General features: G+C 68.6%; 1 protein-coding gene across 7 annotated transcripts in view; it reads left to right on the forward strand.

The window, feature by feature from the left end:
• Positions 1–17789, forward strand: part of AGBL5 (AGBL carboxypeptidase 5) — a 40444-nt gene that overhangs the window by 19715 nt on the left and 2940 nt on the right. For 6 of the 7 annotated variants that reach the window (XM_075914567.1, XM_075914570.1, XM_075914565.1 and 3 more), the window contains exons 8-14: positions 417–858; positions 1584–1753; positions 4277–4412; positions 5089–5255; positions 5819–6021; positions 16999–17169; positions 17349–17458. In XM_075914567.1, coding sequence (XP_075770682.1) covers positions 417–858; positions 1584–1753; positions 4277–4412; positions 5089–5255; positions 5819–6021; positions 16999–17169; positions 17349–17458 — 1399 coding nt within the window. The remainder of the gene's footprint in view (positions 1–416; positions 859–1583; positions 1754–4276; positions 4413–5088; positions 5256–5818; positions 6022–16998; positions 17170–17348; positions 17459–17789) is intronic. The other variant, XM_075914566.1, reaches the window with a different exon arrangement.

The following is a 17789-nucleotide window of genomic DNA, read 5'->3' on the forward strand; positions in this document are numbered from 1 at the left end:
CCTTGCTGGCTTTGCAGGAGAGCAGGGTCGGGGGCCTGGCGTGTGGGGCCCACGCAGTGCTCCCTTTGGGCCAGGGCCAGGCTGGGGGGCTCCCGAGGGCGGCTCCTGCTGGCCGCTCCGTGAACGCTGCCAGCCGCAGTGAAGGGGGATGCGCCGGAGCCCCGGGGAGCAGTCGGTGGCTCCTGGCCGGGCGGCTAGGGCAGGGTGGCTGCAGCTGAGCTGGAAGCCCCGTGGCCCGGTCCCAGGGCAGGCACTGCTGCTGAAGGGGGAGTCCTGCTCCAGGGCCCTTCTCCTTCGCCGCCAGCTGCTTGCGGCAGGCTCCCCCCGGCCCGGGAGGGCAGGGGCTGCCTTGGCTGGCCCAGGGCTGGGTGTGGGGGAGATCCCGGCGGGGTCACGCTCCCCTTTCCCTTCTGCAGGACGGACGCCCGGGGGGTGAACCTGAACCGCCAGTATCTGAGCCCGGACGCAGCGCTGCACCCCGCAGTGTACGGGGCCAAGGCCGTGCTGCTTTACCACCACAGCCACGGCCCCCCCGGCGCGCCTGACTGGAGGGCGCACGCCTGCCCGCTCGCCCCCAACCACGCCCTCCGCAACTGCGGCCCGGCCCCGGAGCCCGAGAGAGCCAGCAACCTCCACAGCCATCCCTGCGCCCGCGACGCCAGCCCCTGCCGCCCCGCTTCCCAGGACGGGCCCGCCGCCCAGCCGGGCAGCAAGGAGCAGGCCCTGTGGATCCTGCCTGCCCAGCCCCCCGGGGAGCCCCAGGAGAGCGGGCTGGCGTACTACGTGGATCTGCATGGGCACGCCTCCAAGCGGGGCTGCTTCATGTACGGCAACAGCTTCAGCGACGAGAGCGCCCAGGTGAGGGGGGCGTGGAGCCCGGCGGGGGAGGATTCGCTCTCGGGGCTGGAGAACAACGAACATGGAGTTCCGCATGAGGGGCAAAGCGGGGAGCTTGACGCGAGGCTGCCGCGCCCATGGCTGGCTTCCTGGCTGGGCAGGGTCTGCCTGGGGCATGTGTTGAGACCAGAAGGGGGGGCCTGGTGCTGGGGGCCTGCGTGCGGGCTGGTAAGGGCGGAGGCCTGGCTCTGGGGGCCTGGTGAGGGTGGGGGCCTGACACTGGGGGCCCAAGTGTGGGCTGGTGGAGACCTGGCTCTGGGGGCCCGCGTGGGGGCAGGTGAGGGCGGGGGGCCGGTGCCGGGGGCCCGCAGGGGGGCAGGTGAGGGCGGGGGGCCGGCGCCGGGGGCTCGCAGGGGGGCAGGTGAGGGCGGGGGGCCGGCGCCGGGGGCCCGCAGGGGGGCAGGTGAGGGCGGGGGGCCGGCGCCGGGGGCCCGCGTGGGGCCAGGTGAGGGTGGGGGGCCGGCGCCGGGGGCCCGCGGGGGGGCAGGTGAGGGCGGGGGGGCCGGCGCCGGGGGCCCGCGGGGGGGCAGGTGAGGGCGGGGGGCCGGCGCCGGGGGCCCGCGGGGGGGCAGGTGAGGGTGGGGTTCTGGCGCCGGGGCGGAGGAGTGGACAACACCCCTCGGGCCGGGAGCGCTTGTGCGGTGCTCCGGGCGTCTCACCGGACGCCTGCCTGTCTCGACCCGCAGGTGGAGAACATGCTCTTCCCGAAGCTCATCTCCCTCAACTCCGCTCACTTCGACTTCGCGGGCTGCAACTTCTCGGAGAAGAACATGTACGCCAGGGACCGGCGGGACGGGCAGTCCAAGGAGGGCAGCGGACGGGTGGCTATTTACAAGGCCTCCGGCATCATTCACAGGTCTGGAGCCCCGCCTGCAGGGCCAGCGCCCCGGCTCGGGCAGCGCTGCCCCGGTGTCCCGCACGGCGCATGGGCACGTCCCTCGCGCTGGGGGCTCCGCCCAGGCTCTGCCAGGAAGGACAAACTGGAGCCCAGCCCAGGGTGTTAACTGAACAGTCGATTAACCGCAGCAATTCGTGGCTGGAGTTCCCGGGGCGGCGGCAGCCAGCGTGCTCCAGCCCCGCTCCCGAGGAGCCCCCTGCGCAGGGGCTGGTCTGGGGGGGAGCCGGTTCAAAACCAGCCCCTCGCGGACTGGCTGCCTGACGCCCAGCGCTCTTGTCGGTGTGGGGCTGAGCTCCGAGACCCGCCCCCCCGACCCACTTCCAGTGCAGAGCCCCCAGCGGGAGCCGTGCTGCCCCCCCCTCCTGACCCACTTCCAGTGCAGAGCCCCCAGCGGGAGCCGTGCTGCCCCCCCTCCTGACCCACTTCCAGTGCAGAGCCCCCAGCGGGAGCCGTGCTGCCCCCCCTCCTGACCCACTTCCAGTGCAGAGCCCCCAGCGGGAGCCATGCTGCCCCCCCCTCCGACCCACTTCCAGTGCAGAGCTCCCAGCGTGAGCCGTGCTGCCCCCCCCCCCCGACCCACTTCCAGTGCAGAGCCCCCAGCGGGAGCCGTGCTGCCCCCCCCCCGACCCACTTCCAGTGCAGAGCTCCCAGCGGGAGCCGTGCTGCCCCCCCCCCCAACCCACTTCCAGTGCAGAGCCCCCAGCGGGAGCCGTGCTGCCCCCCCCCCAACCCACTTCCAGTGCAGAGCCACGGCGGGCGTAGGCCCAGACCCAGCGGGAGCCGTGCTGCCCCCCCCCCCAACCCACTTCCAGTGCAGAGCCGCGGCGGGCGTAGGCCCTGGCCCAGTGGGAGTCGTGCTGCCCCCCCCCCCCCCGACCCACTTCCAGTGCAGAGCCACGGCGGGCGTAGGCCCAGACCCAGCGGGAGCCGTGCTGCCCCCCCCCCCAACCCACTTCCAGTGCAGAGCCGCGGCGGGCGTAGGCCCAGGCCCAGCGGGAGCCGTGCTGCCCCCCCCCCAACCCACTTCCAGTGCAGAGCCGCGGCGGGCGTAGGCCCTGGCCCAGTGGGAGTCGTGCTGCCCCCCCCCCCCCGACCCACTTCCAGTGCAGAGCCACGGCGGGCGTAGGCCCAGACCCAGCGGGAGCCGTGCTGCCCCCCCCCCCAACCCACTTCCAGTGCAGAGCCGCGGCGGGCGTAGGCCCTGGCCCAGCGGGAGTCGTGCTGCCCCCCCCCTCCTGACCCACTTCCAGTGCAGAGCCGCGGCGGGCGTAGGCCCCAGACCCAGCGGGAGCCGTGCTGCCCCCCCCCCCAACCCACTTCCAGTGCAGAGCCGCGGCGGGCGTAGGCCCTGGCCCAGCGGGAGCCGTGCTGCCCCCCCCAACCCACTTCCAGTGCAGAGCCGCGGCGGGCGTAGGCCCTGGCCCAGTGGGAGTCGTGCTGCCCCCCCCCCTCCTGACCCACTTCCAGTGCAGAGCCACGGCGGGCGTAGGCCCAGACCCAGCGGGAGCCATGCTGCCCCCCCCCCCAACCCACTTCCAGTGCAGAGCCGCGGCGGGCGTAGGCCCTGGCCCAGCGGGAGCCGTGCTGCCCCCCCCAACCCACTTCCAGTGCAGAGCCGCGGCGGGCGTAGGCCCTGGCCCAGTGGGAGTCGTGCTGCCCCCCCCCCTCCTGACCCACTTCCAGTGCAGAGCCGCGGCGGGCGTAGGCCCAGGCCCAGCGGGAGCCGTGCTGCCCCCCCCCCAACCCACTTCCAGTGCAGAGCCGCGGCGGGCGTAGGCCCAGACCCAGCGGGAGCCGTGCTGCCCCCCCCCCAACCCACTTCCAGTGCAGAGCCGCGGCGGGCGTAGGCCCAGACCCAGCGGGAGCCGTGCTGCCCCCCCCCCAACCCACTTCCAGTGCAGAGCCGCGGCGGGCGTAGGCCCAGACCCAGCGGGAGCCGTGCTGCCCCCCCCCCAACCCACTTCCAGTGCAGAGCCGCGGCGGGCGTAGGCCCAGGCCCAGCGGGAGCCGTGCTGCCCCCCCCAACCCACTTCCAGTGCAGAGCCGCGGCGGGCGTAGGCCCTGGCCCAGTGGGAGTCGTGCTGCCCCCCCCCCTCCTGACCCACTTCCAGTGCAGAGCCGCGGCGGGCGTAGGCCCAGGCCCAGCGGGAGCCGTGCTGCTAACAAACGCCCTAGGGGGATGCGCGCAGTCTAGCATGAACCGATCAGCCGTTGCATCCCTAGCCTGGGCCGTGCAGGCGAGAGCCGCGCTCTGCCCCACCCCGGTGCTCAGGGTTTGCTGGGGTTGTGGCGAGGCTCATGGGGGGCAGGGGCCTGCCAGCACCAGGGGCTGCAGACGAGATGGGCTCCTTTTGGAGATGCCCAGTGGGGTGCCGTGGTGCTTGCCGTGGCTGCACGTTCTGGAGCAGGATCCGCCGTCTGGGGCAGCCTGGCTCCCAGCCCGGGCGTGGGTGCAGTGACCTGGCTCCCCGTCTTCCCTAGCTACACGCTGGAGTGCAACTACAACACCGGGCGCTCGGTGAACAGCGTCCCCGCTGCCTGCCATGACAGCGGGCGGGCGAGCCCGCCTCCCCCGCCCACCTTCCCCACCAAGTACACCGTGGAGCTGTTTGAGCAGGTAACTCCGCCCAGCGCCCCGCGGTGACCCCGCCCCTTTGCTCCCAGCGCCCCGCGGGGTGACCCCGCCCGCCTCCCCCGCCCACCTTCCCCACCAAGTACACCGTGGAGCTGTTTGAGCAGGTAACTCCGCCCAGCGCCCCGCGGTGACCCCGCCCCTTTGCTCCCGGCGCCCTGCGGTGACCCCGCCCCTTTGCTCCCAGCGCCCCGCGGGGTGACCCCGCCCCTTCGCTCCCTAGCGCCCCGCAGTGTAACCCCACCCCTTCGCTCGCTGCACCCCACAGAGTAACCCCGCCCCTTCGCTCGTGGCGCCTGCGGAGCCGGACGAGGGGTAACCCGGCCCCTTCGCTCCCCATCAGGGCCCATCTAGGTTTTCACCTTTTTTAGGCTTTTACCTGCTGCGCCTTGTTGGGCCGGCCATTGGCCAGGCCCTGGTGTGTGGTAAATCTGTAGCGCGTGTTGGTTCTGGCAAAGCTAAGCCGGTGGGCTGGGGCGGTGCCAGGGCGCTGGCAGCCCGTGCGTGGCCTGAAGGGCTGGGACACGGGCCTGGCCTCGCGGCGGGGTCCCTGGCTCCCGGAGGCTGGCCAACTGGAGGCCAGCAGCACTGGGGCGTCTGTGCCCACTGCTCCGCCGGGCGCCCGGCCCTGGCACTGAAGGGCGTCTCTGGCTTGCTGCAGGTGGGGCGGGCGCTGGCCATCGCGGCCCTGGACATGGCGGAGTGCAACCCCTGGTCCCGGCTCGTCATGTCCGAGCACAGCAACCTGAGCAACCTGCGGGCCTGGATGCTGAAGCACGTGCGCAACCTCAAGGGCATGGCTGCTTGCGCCCGCAAGAAGGGCTCCAAGTAAGGCGCTGCCCCGGCCGTCCATGTGTGCCCCAAGGCTGTGCCGCCCCCTGCGGGCCAGCCCGGCAGCTCAGCTCCCGGCCTGCAGCCCCCGAGGCCTGGGCCCGGGCCCAGCGTGCGCCGTGCTGCTGCAGGGCAGATCCCGGCAGCTCTGCTTATCCCGGGGTCTGCCGGCCCTGAGCCAAGCTCCGCAGGGAGCAAGAGCCTTCTGCCTCCCCAGCGTCACTCCCTGCCACAGCTCCCTGGGCTCCACTGCCCCGGGAGACCGTGCTCCCCCGCCGGATCCGCAAGGGCGGGGCCCCTGCCAGCTCCCAGCCCTCGAAGGGCAACAGGCCAGCGCCAGGCCTGCCTCGGTGTCTGCTCCGGAAAGGCGCTGGGGCGTGCTGAGCAGGCCGCTGGGCAGGGCCTGAGAGCAGTAGGCCAGGAGGGACAGCGTTTCAGCAGGCACGCGCCAGTCCTCAGGTGCCAGTCCTGGGCGAGCCCTGCCGAGCTGGCTGGCACCGCCGAGGGCCCTGGGGGAGAGCAGCGGAGCCACGCTCACGGCCGCATCCCCTCCCTTGCAGCGGGCTGCCTACCTCGAGCTCCGAGAATGGCCTCTCCCGGGCCAGGAGCTACAGCAACGGCGCCAGCGGGAGCAGCGGCAGCCAGCAGAACTCGCCCCAGATCAAAGCCTCCCCCAGCTTCACCTTCGGCTGCACCAGGCCCGGCGGCCCCGCGGGCCAGAGCCCTCCGAACGGCAGCCCCAGGGTCCTGGCGCCGGTGAGAGGTAAGCTGGGCGGGGTGCCCTTCCTGGCTTTGCTGCAGGACGTGTGGAGCTGCTGTGTCCGGCGGCGCCAGCCGGACTTGGCCCTGCTCTAAGCGAGGGGCCGAGTGCCGTCCGGACATGGAGACTGGCGTGCTCCTCCCGGCTGTGCCCGGCAGAGAGCTGCCCCCTGCACCTGGGCCGGAACAGCTGCTGCCGTGGGGGAGGGCTGGCCTGTCTGGGGCAGGCGTGGCGCTGTGCCGATCCCTGCAGCAGGACCCGCAACGGCCACGTTGGCACTGGATTGCTGCGGAGGGGAGCCAGCGCGAGCCTGCAGCATCTAGAGGAGCCGGCAGGGGCTCCAGCGCCGTCCCCGCCGTTGCTGCTCTCCCCAGCACTCCCGGGCCGCAGGATGAGCTGCAGGGTTCCCAGCCGCAGACGCAGGTGCCCACACTGGGTTACTGACCCCAGGCTAACACGGCCCTTCTCCGAGCTGCACGCCTCCGACCACCGCCCCCACACCCTGGTCCGGCGACCGCCCCAGCCAAGCCTTCAGCTCCCTGGCTCTGCCTTCGGAGCCCCTGGCAGGCTGCTTGCCTGGCCAGCCGAGGAAATCGGGACGTGACCAGCCCGTACGCTGGGCCGTGCAGTGGCTGTGGTGAAGCGGGTCCCAACGGCCAAGCGGGAACACGCTGGGGTGCAGGGTTCTCCGCGCCCCGGGGCCTGGTGCGCCGGCTGGGCATTGTCTGTGGGACGCTGCTCTCCCGGAAGTGCTGGCTGAATTCCCCACGAGCCGGCTTGCTGTGCGCTGCCTTCGTTTCGTGTGCAGCTTTGCCCTGAGCGCTTGCTTCCCATCCCCTGTCGTGGCCTTGCCTGGCAGCGTCCCTGGGAACAAATAAAGGCTTGTGTACCATGGGCATCTGGTAGCGTCTCTTCCTTCCCCTTGGCCTGCTCTGTCTGCCTCTGTCCGCCAAGCCACCTGCTGGCTAGAAACCAGCTCGGTGCGGGCTGGGAACTAGCCATGAGTTTGTGAAGAACGACTCCTGGCAAACCGATGCGAGAGCTTCCTTTGGCAGCGTTTGACACGGTCTCGCATGAGCGTCTCAGCGACCAGCTAGGCAAACCCAACCTACATGGGTCTGGGGCAGAACTGGCTGGAGGACCCTTCCCAGGGAGGAGTTAACGGCTCCCAGTCCTGCTGGAGGGCAGAGCAAGGGGGCTCCGCAGGGGTCTGGCTTGGGACCGGCCTGTTCAATGTCTTCATCAAGGATTTAGCTATCGGCACAGAGAGGACGCTTATGAAGCTTGCAGGTGATCCCTCGGAGGAGGGGCTGCAAGAGCTTTGGAGCAGCGGCTCCCGACCGTTCTGATACCACGGACTGGCAAACCCAGTCCCAGACTTGGCGGAGGGTAACGCTGATTTGCATATTCCGTATGGTCACTCGCGTTAGGAGGCCCCATCGCATCTGTGTGCACAGCTTGTCGCTGTAGCGGGTCAGCGTGCCGGTCTGGACAGCGCCAGAGCGGGTCTGGGAACAGCCCTTGCCTTCCTTCCCTAAGCCAGCAGCGCCTCCGGAAGCATGCTCTGCATGTAATCCTGCAAGTGCCACCAGCTGCCTTTTGCTCCAGTATCCAAAAGCTTTTAACCCGCCTGAAAGGTTGGCACCACCCCACCAGCCTGCCCCAGCCCGGGGACAGTCCTCTGCCTGCAGCCTGCCCCACCTCGCCGCACTGACCCCAGCACGGCCCCCATCCCACCTACCCCCGGCGCCCTGCTGCCTCTCCCAGACCAGGAAGCTGCTGTCATCAAACCTCTCCTCTCCCACACTGACTGCCCACTCCAAACTCCCCTCCCCCTCCCTCTCCCCCTCCCCCTCCCCCTCCTGTCCCAGCCACCTCCTCCCTCCCCCTGGTGTCCCCTTCCCTACCAGCATGGTTGTCTGGAGCAGGGAGCGCCTCCAGTTAGCAGCCCCTCAGCTTACATGGAACTTAGATCTCACAGGCCAGCGGTTGGGAACCACTGACCCTTTGGAGGAGAGGCGCATAATTCCAGCTGATCTGGACAGACGGGAGAAGTGGTCGGAGGTCAGTAGGATGAAGCTGACTAAGGACCAATGCGAAGTGCCCCACTTAGGGAGGAACAATCAGTTTCACACACACGGAACGGGCAGCGACTGTCTAGGGAGGAGCCCTGCAGAAAGGGATCTAGGGGGTCAGTGGGCTACAAGCTACATAGGAGTCAACAGTGAGACGCTGTTGCAAAAAAAGCAAACCTGGTTCTGGGGGCATGAAGAGGAGTGTGGTGAGCCAGACACGAGGAGTCGTTCTCCCGCTCTGCTCTGCGCTGGTCAGGCCTCAGCTGGAGTCTTGTGTCCAGTTCTGGGCTCCGCATTTCAAGAAAGATGTGGAGAAACTGGAGAGGGGCCAGAGAAGAGCAACAAGAATGATGAAAGGTCTAGAGAACATGAGCTAGGAGGGGAGGCTGAAGGAACTGGGCTGGTTTAGTCTGGAAAGGAGCAGACAGAGGAGCCGTTTTCAGGTATCTAAAAGGGTGTCACAAGGAAGAAGGAGAAAAATTGTTCCCCTTGGCTTCTGAGGACAGGACAAGCAGCAAGGGGCTTAAACCGCAGCAAGGGAGGTTGAGGTTGGACATTAGGAAAAAGTTCCTGCCTGTCAGGGTGGTGGAACACGGGGATAAGTTGCCCGGGGTATATTTCAGCGCAGGTTGGCCAGACGCCTGGCAGGGATGGTCAGACAGTGCTGGGCCCTGCTGAGAGGGCAGGGGAACAGACTCAGTGACTCTGGAGGGCCCTTCCTATGAGCCTGAGGCCAGACGGGTGAAAGGGGCTGGGCCTGTGGGTGGGCAGAGGGGAGCCAGCCCTAGTGGTAACACCAGAGTGTGGGGCTGCCTGCGCGGGTCTGGCGGTGCCTGGGCAGAGCTCCCATGGGCCAGCAGCACCGGGAATGGCGCAGGTCCCTGGGCAGCAGAGGGGTGAGGAGACTCCTGACTTGCTAGTCCGTGCACTGGCCTGAAGTGCCAGAGCAGGAGCGGGGCACCCACGCTCCTTTGCAGGCTGGGACCTGAAAACGGGGGCCGGCGACCTGCCCCTTCCAAGCCAAGCGACCCCCGGCCTGGCAGCGGGTCAGGCTGGTGGGAACGGGGGAAGAAGGGCGCACTGCTGGCTCTGCACCGGCCAGCCCCCTCGGGGCGCTGCCTGGAGGGGCAAGGGCAGAGAACTGCGACCCTGGCCGAGGGCCGGCTGCACTGAGCCCGTCGGGCTCGCCTGGAGCCCCGCGCTCCCAGGGCATGGGCACTGAGTGAGGGGCGGGGTGCCGCCGCGTGCACTGCCTGGCGCGGGCGTTGGCACGAGGTCGCCCCCAGAGAGCGCACTCTGGCTGCGTGTCCTGGTGCTTCCCAGCCTCCGGCGGCCCTGCCGTGGAGACGGAGCGAAGGCAGCGGTGCCGGCTGCTGCGGTGCCCCCGCTGTCATGTTGGGCAAGCCAGGGCAGAGACAGCAGAGCCCTGGGGCGGGGCAGTGCCTGCCTGGCTGGCACCGAGCCAGGGGCCTTGCACCTCCCAGGGCTGCCGGGGCCAGGAGGGGACTCGCTCTGGGGCCTTGGGCTGGTGGGGGGTGAGGAGGAGCCGGCGCTGGGCTGTGAGCACCCAGCCCTTCCGCCTCGCTGGGCAGCCGTGCTCTGCTGCCCGCTGGGGCGCAGTGTGTTTCCCTGGCGCTGCAGAGAGCCAGGGCCAGAGCCCCCCACGGCAGAGAGCTCAGCCTGAGCTCTGGGGGGCTAGTGCTGGCCCCGGCTGCTAGTTTGGCACGAAGACGGAGAGCGTCCCTTTCTGTGCTCCGGCAGCGGGGTTACCGGCCAGCGCCTGCGCCGAGCCTTCCCAGGAGCGTCCCTCCAGGGCGGAGATACCCGCGCGGACGGGAGCGGACAGTCCGCACACGAGGCCTCCGAACAAGCCTCCATCTCCGCGCGACGCGGCCGGCGGGAAGGTTCCGTTCCAGCTGCCAGTGGTCCGTCCCTGTCGGCTCGGGCCCGCTGAGGGGCACCCGCCCTGTCTCCCCGTGCCCAGCGCCCTACCCCCTTCCACGGACCAGAGCCCGTCTGCTCGGTCCCCGCATACGGAGCTCACCGGAGCCAAGGCAGCCGGCCAGCAGCCCCCCAGCCGATGGCTCTTGGCCAGGGTGGGGCAGCAGCTCGCGAGGCTCTGGAGTCCCCTTGTCGACACAAACGTTCTTCCCGGTGCTGGGACGCCAGCCCTGGCTGGGCGCAGCCGCCACGTGAGCCTTTCCCCGTGCTCGCCCGGAAGCCTGAGGGAGCCCTGCCAGGCGTGGCACCCGCGGCGTGGGGGCGCTGGCTCAGCCCTCAGCTGCGGCAGGAGGGGAGCTGCTCTTTGGCCGTCTGCCTGGCAGGTGGGGCAGCCTCCCTCAGCATGTGGGGCCCGGGCGTGCTGGCGCGGGGATAGTGCTGATGCTGCGGCAGCGGGGCTGTGTTAAGGGTACCGCGGGGGAGGGGCTGTGTTTAGGGTACAGCGGGGCAGCGGGGCTGTGTTAAGGGTACCGTTGGGGAGGGGCTGTGTTTAGGGTACAGCGGGGCAGAGGGGGATACGGTACCGCGGGGGAGGGGCTGTGTTTAGGGTACAGCGGGGCAGAGGGGGATACGGTACCGTGGGGGAGGGGCTGTGTTTAGGGTACAGCGGGGCTGTGTTAAGGGTACCGTTGGGGAGGGGCTGTGTTTAGGGTACAGCGGGGCAGAGGGGGATACGGTACCGCGGGGGAGGGGCTGTGTTTAGGGTACAGCGGGGCAGAGGGGGATACGGTACCGCGGGGGAGGGGCTGTGTTTAGGGTACAGCGGGGCAGAGGGGGATACGGTACCGTGGGGGAGGGGCTGTGTATAGGGTACAGCGGGGCAGAGGGGGATACGGTACCGTGGGGGAAGGGGCTGTGTTTAGGGTACAGTGGGGCAGAGGGGGATACGGTACCGTGGGGGAGGGGCTGTGTTTAGGGTACCGCGGGGAAGGGGCTGTGTTTAGGGTACAACGGGGCAGAGGGGGATACGGTACCGTGGGGGAGGGGCTGTGTTTAGGGTACAGTGGGGCAGAGGGGGATACGGTACCGTGGGGGAGGGGCTGTGTTTAGGGTACAGCGGGGCAGAGGGGGATACGGTACCGCGGGGGAGGGGCTGTGTTTAGGGTACAGCGGGGCAGAGGGGGATACGGTACCGCGGGGGAGGGGCTGTGTTTAGGGTACAGCGGGGCAGAGGGGGATACGGTACCACAGAGGAGGGGCTGTGTTTAGGGTACAGCGGGCAGAGGGGGATACGGTACCACGGGGGAGGGGCTGTGTTTAGGGTACAGCGGGGCAGAGGGGGATACGGTACCACAGGGGAGGGGCTGTGTTTAGGGTACAGCGGGGCAGAGGGGGATACGGTACCGCGGGGGAGGGGCTGTGTTTAGGATACAGCGGGGCAGAGGGGGATACGGTACCACAGGGGAGGGGCTGTGTTTAGGGTACAGCGGGACAGAGGGGGATACGGTACCACAGGGGAGGGGCTGTGTTTAGGGTACAGCGGGGCAGAGGGGGATACGGTACCGTGGGGGAGGGGCTGTGTTTAGGGTTCAGCGGGGCAGAGAGGGATACGGTACCACAGGGGAGGGGCTGTGTTTAGGGTACAGCGGGGCAGAGGGGGACACGGTACCGCGGGGGAGGGGCTGTGTTTAGGGTACAGCGGGGCAGAGGGGGATACGGTACCGTGGGGGAGGGGCTGTGTTTAGGGTACAGTGGGGCAGAGGGGGATACGGTACCGTGGGGGAGGGGCTGTGTTTAGGGTACAGCGGGGCAGAGGGGGATACGATACCGTGGGTGAGGGGCTGTGTTTAGGGTACAGCGGGGCAGAGGGGGATACGGTACCGTGGGGGAGGGGCTGTGTTTAGGGTACAGCGGGGCAGAGGGGGATACGGTACCACAGGGGAGGGGCTGTGTTTAGGGTACAGCGGGGCAGAGGGGGATACGGTACCGCGGGGGAGGGGCTGTGTTTAGGGTACAGCGGGGCAGAGGGGGATACGGTACCACAGGGGAGGGGCTGTGTTTAGGGTACAGCGGGGCAGAGGGGGATACGGTACCATGGGAGGGGCTGTGTTTAGGGTACAGCGGGGCAGAGGGGGATACGGTACCGCGGGGGAGGGGCTGTGTTTAGGGTACAGCGGGGCAGAGGGGGATACGGTACCATGGGAGGGGCTGTGTTTAGGGTACAGCGGGGCAGAGGGGGATACGGTACCGCGGGGGAGGGGCTGTGTTTAGGGTACAGTGGGGCAGAGGGGGATACGGTACCGTGGGGGAGGGGCTGTGTTTAGGGTACCGCGGGGAAGGGGCTGTGTTTAGGGTACAACGGGGCAGAGGGGGATACGGTACCGTGGGGGAGGGGCTGTGTTTAGGGTACAGCGGGGCAGAGGGGGATACGGTACCGCGGGGGAGGGGCTGTGTTTAGGGTACAGCGGGGCAGAGGGGGATACGGTACCGCGGGGGAGGGGCTGTGTTTAGGGTACAGCGGGGCAGAGGGGGATACGGTACCACAGAGGAGGGGCTGTGTTTAGGGTACAGCGGGCAGAGGGGGATACGGTACCACGGGGGAGGGGCTGTGTTTAGGGTACAGCGGGGCAGAGGGGGATACGGTACCACAGGGGAGGGGCTGTGTTTAGGGTACAGCGGGGCAGAGGGGGATACGGTACCACAGGGGAGGGGCTGTGTTTAGGGTACAGCGGGGCAGAGGGGGATACGGTACCGCGGGGGAGGGGCTGTGTTTAGGGTACAGCGGGACAGAGGGGGATACGGTACCACAGGGGAGGGGCTGTGTTTAGGGTACAGCGGGGCAGAGGGGGATACGGTACCGTGGGGGAGGGGCTGTGTTTAGGGTTCAGCGGGGCAGAGAGGGATACGGTACCACAGGGGAGGGGCTGTGTTTAGGGTACAGCGGGGCAGAGGGGGACACGGTACCGCGGGGGAGGGGCTGTGTTTAGGGTACAGCGGGGCAGAGGGGGATACGGTACCGTGGGGGAGGGGCTGTGTTTAGGGTACAGTGGGGCAGAGGGGGATACGGTACCGTGGGGGAGGGGCTGTGTTTAGGGTACAGCGGGGCAGAGGGGGATACGATACCGTGGGGGAGGGGCTGTGTTTAGGGTACAGCGGGGCAGAGGGGGATACGGTACCGTGGGGGAGGGGCTGTGTTTAGGGTACAGCGGGGCAGAGGGGGATACGGTACCACAGGGGAGGGGCTGTGTTTAGGGTACAGCGGGGCAGAGGGGGATACGGTACCGCGGGGGAGGGGCTGTGTTTAGGGTACAGCGGGGCAGAGGGGGATACGGTACCACAGGGGAGGGGCTGTGTTTAGGGTACAGCGGGGCAGAGGGGGATACGGTACCATGGGAGGGGCTGTGTTTAGGGTACAGCGGGGCAGAGGGGGATACGGTACCGCGGGGGAGGGGCTGTGTTTAGGGTACAGCGGGGCAGAGGGGGATACGGTACCATGGGAGGGGCTGTGTTTAGGGTACAGCGGGGCAGAGGGGGATACGGTACCGCGGGGGAGGGGCTGTGTTTAGGGTACAGTGGGGCAGAGGGGGATACGGTACCGTGGGGGAGGGGCTGTGTTTAGGGTACCGCGGGGAAGGGGTTGTGTTTAGGGTACAACGGGGCAGAGGGGGATACGGTACCGTGGGGGAGGGGCTGTGTTTAGGGTACAGCGGGGCAGAGGGGGATACGGTACCGCGGGGGAGGGGCTGTGTTTAGGGTACAGCGGGGCAGAGGGGGATACGGTACCGCGGGGGAGGGGCTGTGTTTAGGGTACAGCGGGGCAGAGGGGGATACGGTACCACAGAGGAGGGGCTGTGTTTAGGGTACAGCGGGCAGAGGGGGATACGGTACCACGGGGGAGGGGCTGTGTTTAGGGTACAGCGGGGCAGAGGGGGATACGGTACCACAGGGGAGGGGCTGTGTTTAGGGTACAGCGGGGCAGAGGGGGATACGGTACCACAGGGGAGGGGCTGTGTTTAGGGTACAGCGGGGCAGAGGGGGATACGGTACCGCGGGGGAGGGGCTGTGTTTAGGGTACAGCGGGACAGAGGGGGATACGGTACCACAGGGGAGGGGCTGTGTTTAGGGTACAGCGGGGCAGAGGGGGATACGGTACCGTGGGGGAGGGGCTGTGTTTAGGGTTCAGCGGGGCAGAGAGGGATACGGTACCACAGGGGAGGGGCTGTGTTTAGGGTACAGCGGGGCAGAGGGGGACACGGTACCGCGGGGGAGGGGCTGTGTTTAGGGTACAGCGGGGCAGAGGGGGATACGGTACCGTGGGGGAGGGGCTGTGTTTAGGGTACAGTGGGGCAGAGGGGGATACGGTACCGTGGGGGAGGGGCTGTGTTTAGGGTACAGCGGGGCAGAGGGGGATACGATACCGTGGGGGAGGGGCTGTGTTTAGGGTACAGCGGGGCAGAGGGGGATACGGTACCGTGGGGGAGGGGCTGTGTTTAGGGTACAGCGGGGCAGAGGGGGATACGGTACCACAGGGGAGGGGCTGTGTTTAGGGTACAGCGGGGCAGAGGGGGATACGGTACCGCGGGGGAGGGGCTGTGTTTAGGGTACAGCGGGGCAGAGGGGGATACGGTACCACAGGGGAGGGGCTGTGTTTAGGGTACAGCGGGGCAGAGGGGGATACGGTACCATGGGAGGGGCTGTGTTTAGGGTACAGCGGGGCAGAGGGGGATACGGTACCGCGGGGGAGGGGCTGTGTTTAGGGTACAGCGGGGCAGAGGGGGATACGGTACCATGGGAGGGGCTGTGTTTAGGGTACAGCGGGGCAGAGGGGGATACGGTACCGCGGGGGAGGGGCTGTGTTTAGGGTACAGTGGGGCAGAGGGGGATACGGTACCGTGGGGGAGGGGCTGTGTTTAGGGTACCGCGGGGAAGGGGCTGTGTTTAGGGTACAACGGGGCAGAGGGGGATACGGTACCGTGGGGGAGGGGCTGTGTTTAGGGTACAGTGGGGCAGAGGGGGATACGGTACCGTGGGGGAGGGGCTGTGTTTAGGGTACAGCGGGGCAGAGGGGGATACGGTACCGCGGGGGAGGGGCTGTGTTTAGGGTACAGCGGGGCAGAGGGGGATACCGTACCGCGGGGGAGGGGCTGTGTTTAGGGTACAGCGGGGCAGAGGGGGATACGGTACCACAGAGGAGGGGCTGTGTTTAGGGTACAGCGGGCAGAGGGGGATACGGTACCACGGGGGAGGGGCTGTGTTTAGGGTACAGCGGGGCAGAGGGGGATACGGTACCACAGGGGAGGGGCTGTGTTTAGGGTACAGCGGGGCAGAGGGGGATACGGTACCGCGGGGGAGGGGCTGTGTTTAGGATACAGCGGGGCAGAGGGGGATACGGTACCACAGGGGAGGGGCTGTGTTTAGGGTACAGCGGGGCAGAGGGGGATACGGTACCACAGGGGAGGGGCTGTGTTTAGGGTACAGCGGGGCAGAGGGGGATACGGTACCGTGGGGGAGGGGCTGTGTTTAGGGTTCAGCGGGGCAGAGAGGGATACGGTACCACAGGGGAGGGGCTGTGTTTAGGGTACAGCGGGGCAGAGGGGGACACGGTACCGCGGGGGAGGGGCTGTGTTTAGGGTACAGCGGGGCAGAGGGGGATACGGTACCGTGGGGGAGGGGCTGTGTTTAGGGTACAGTGGGGCAGAGGGGGATACGGTACCGTGGGGGAGGGGCTGTGTTTAGGGTACAGCGGGGCAGAGGGGGATACGATACCGTGGGGGAGGGGCTGTGTTTAGGGTACAGCGGGGCAGAGGGGGATACGGTACCGTGGGGGAGGGGCTGTGTTTAGGGTACAGCGGGGCAGAGGGGGATACGGTACCACAGGGGAGGGGCTGTGTTTAGGGTACAGCGGGGCAGAGGGGGATACGGTACCGCGGGGGAGGGGCTGTGTTTAGGGTACAGCGGGGCAGAGGGGGATACGGTACCACAGGGGAGGGGCTGTGTTTAGGGTACAGCGGGGCAGAGGGGGATACGGTACCATGGGAGGGGCTGTGTTTAGGGTACAGCGGGGCAGAGGGGGATACGGTACCGCGGGGGAGGGGCTGTGTTTAGGGTACAGCGGGGCAGAGGGGGATACGGTACCATGGGAGGGGCTGTGTTTAGGGTACAGCGGGGCAGAGGGGGATACGGTACCGCGGGGGAGGGGCTGTGTTTAGGGTTCAGCGGGGCAGAGGGGGATACGGTACCATGGGAGGGGCTGTGTTTAGGGTACAGCGGGGCAGAGGGGGATACGGTACCGCGGGGGAGGGGCTGTGTTTAGGGTACAGCGGGGCAGAGGGGGATCCGGTACCACAGGGGAGGGGCTGTGTTTAGGGTTCAGCGGGCAGAGGGGGATACGGTACCACAGGGGAGGGGCTGTGTTTAGGGTACAGCGGGCAGAGGGGGATACGGTACCACAGGGGAGGGGCTGTGTTTAGGGTACAGCGGGGCAGAGGGGGATACGGTACCACAGGGGAGGGGCTGTGTTTAGGGTACAGCGGGGCAGAGGGGGATCCGGTACCACAGGGGAGGGGCTGTGTTTAGGGTACAGCGGGCAGAGGGGGATACGGTACCACAGGGGAGGGGCTGTGTTTAGGGTACAGCGGGGCAGAGGGGGATACGGTACCACAGGGGAGGGGCTGTGTTTAGGGTACAGCGGGGCAGAGGGGGATCCGGTACCACAGGGGAGGGGCTGTGTTTAGGGTTCAGCGGGGCAGAGGGGGATACGGTACCGCGGGGGAGGGGCTGTGTTTAGGGTACAGCGGGGCAGAGGGGGATCCGGTACCACGGGGGAGGGGCTGTGTTTAGGGTTCAGCGGGGGCAGCGACGGTGGTGCCACTGAGGGAGGGGCGGGGATACGGGGCCGGGGGTTCTGGGGGGCAGGGCTGCCAGTTCCTCCCTGAACCCCCTTTTTAAACTCCCCCCTCCCCAGAGCCGCGCCTGCAGGACAAGCGGCGCCAGCAGCACCTGACTCTGCTGCGAGCAGCGACCAACAGCATCCAGCCGCCAGCCCCCCTCCCTCCCTGCACCAGGCGTCTGCCCCAGGCCGCGCCGCCCGCCAGCCTGCGCCCCTGCTCCCTGCCCGCCTCTCTCAGCATGCCAGGTGGGTGACCCTCCGCGCCCAGCTTGGAACGGCCCTGGGACTTCAGTGGGGTGGCGTGTCCTGGGGCCGCTCTGGCCTGCAGCCTGGCCACCTCCCTGGGGACTCCTGGCAGGGCCAGACCCCGTCCCGGCGCACAAGCCCTGTCCTTGCAGGGCTAAGCTCTGCCCCTTGTCACCCAGGGACCTCGCCCACAGGCCGCAGGGCCCCGGCCCTGGAGGTCCCCAGCCAAGGACTGCGGGCAGCAGAGCCCAGCCGGGAGAAGGCCCCGTACGGCCTGGCGCTGGCGCAGGTAAGCCTTGCGGCTGGGGAGAGCGTGGGACCGACCGGGCTAAGGCAGCCCAGGCTGATGTCTGGGGAGGCCCAGCGAGCCCCTTCCGAGGGGTTGGGAAGCAGGCCCCTCGCAGCCGTCAGGCCCGGCCAGGGACGTCTGAGCCCAGAGAGCGAGGGGTGCCCCAGAGCCGCTGGGCGGGCTGCACGGACGACAGGGATTGCAGAGGGGAGAATTGGGGACCCTGGGCAGTCGCCGGATGGAGTCGTGTCCCTGCCCCTGCTGTGGGCCAGGCCGGGGTTAGGGGTAGGGGTGGAGGGGACTGCTGGCCTCTGCGTGGTAGCCAGGCTCC

Source organism: Pelodiscus sinensis, unplaced genomic scaffold (assembly GCF_049634645.1).
Source record: "Pelodiscus sinensis isolate JC-2024 unplaced genomic scaffold, ASM4963464v1 ctg104, whole genome shotgun sequence".
In the NCBI taxonomy this organism is placed as follows: Eukaryota; Metazoa; Chordata; order Testudines; family Trionychidae; genus Pelodiscus; species Pelodiscus sinensis.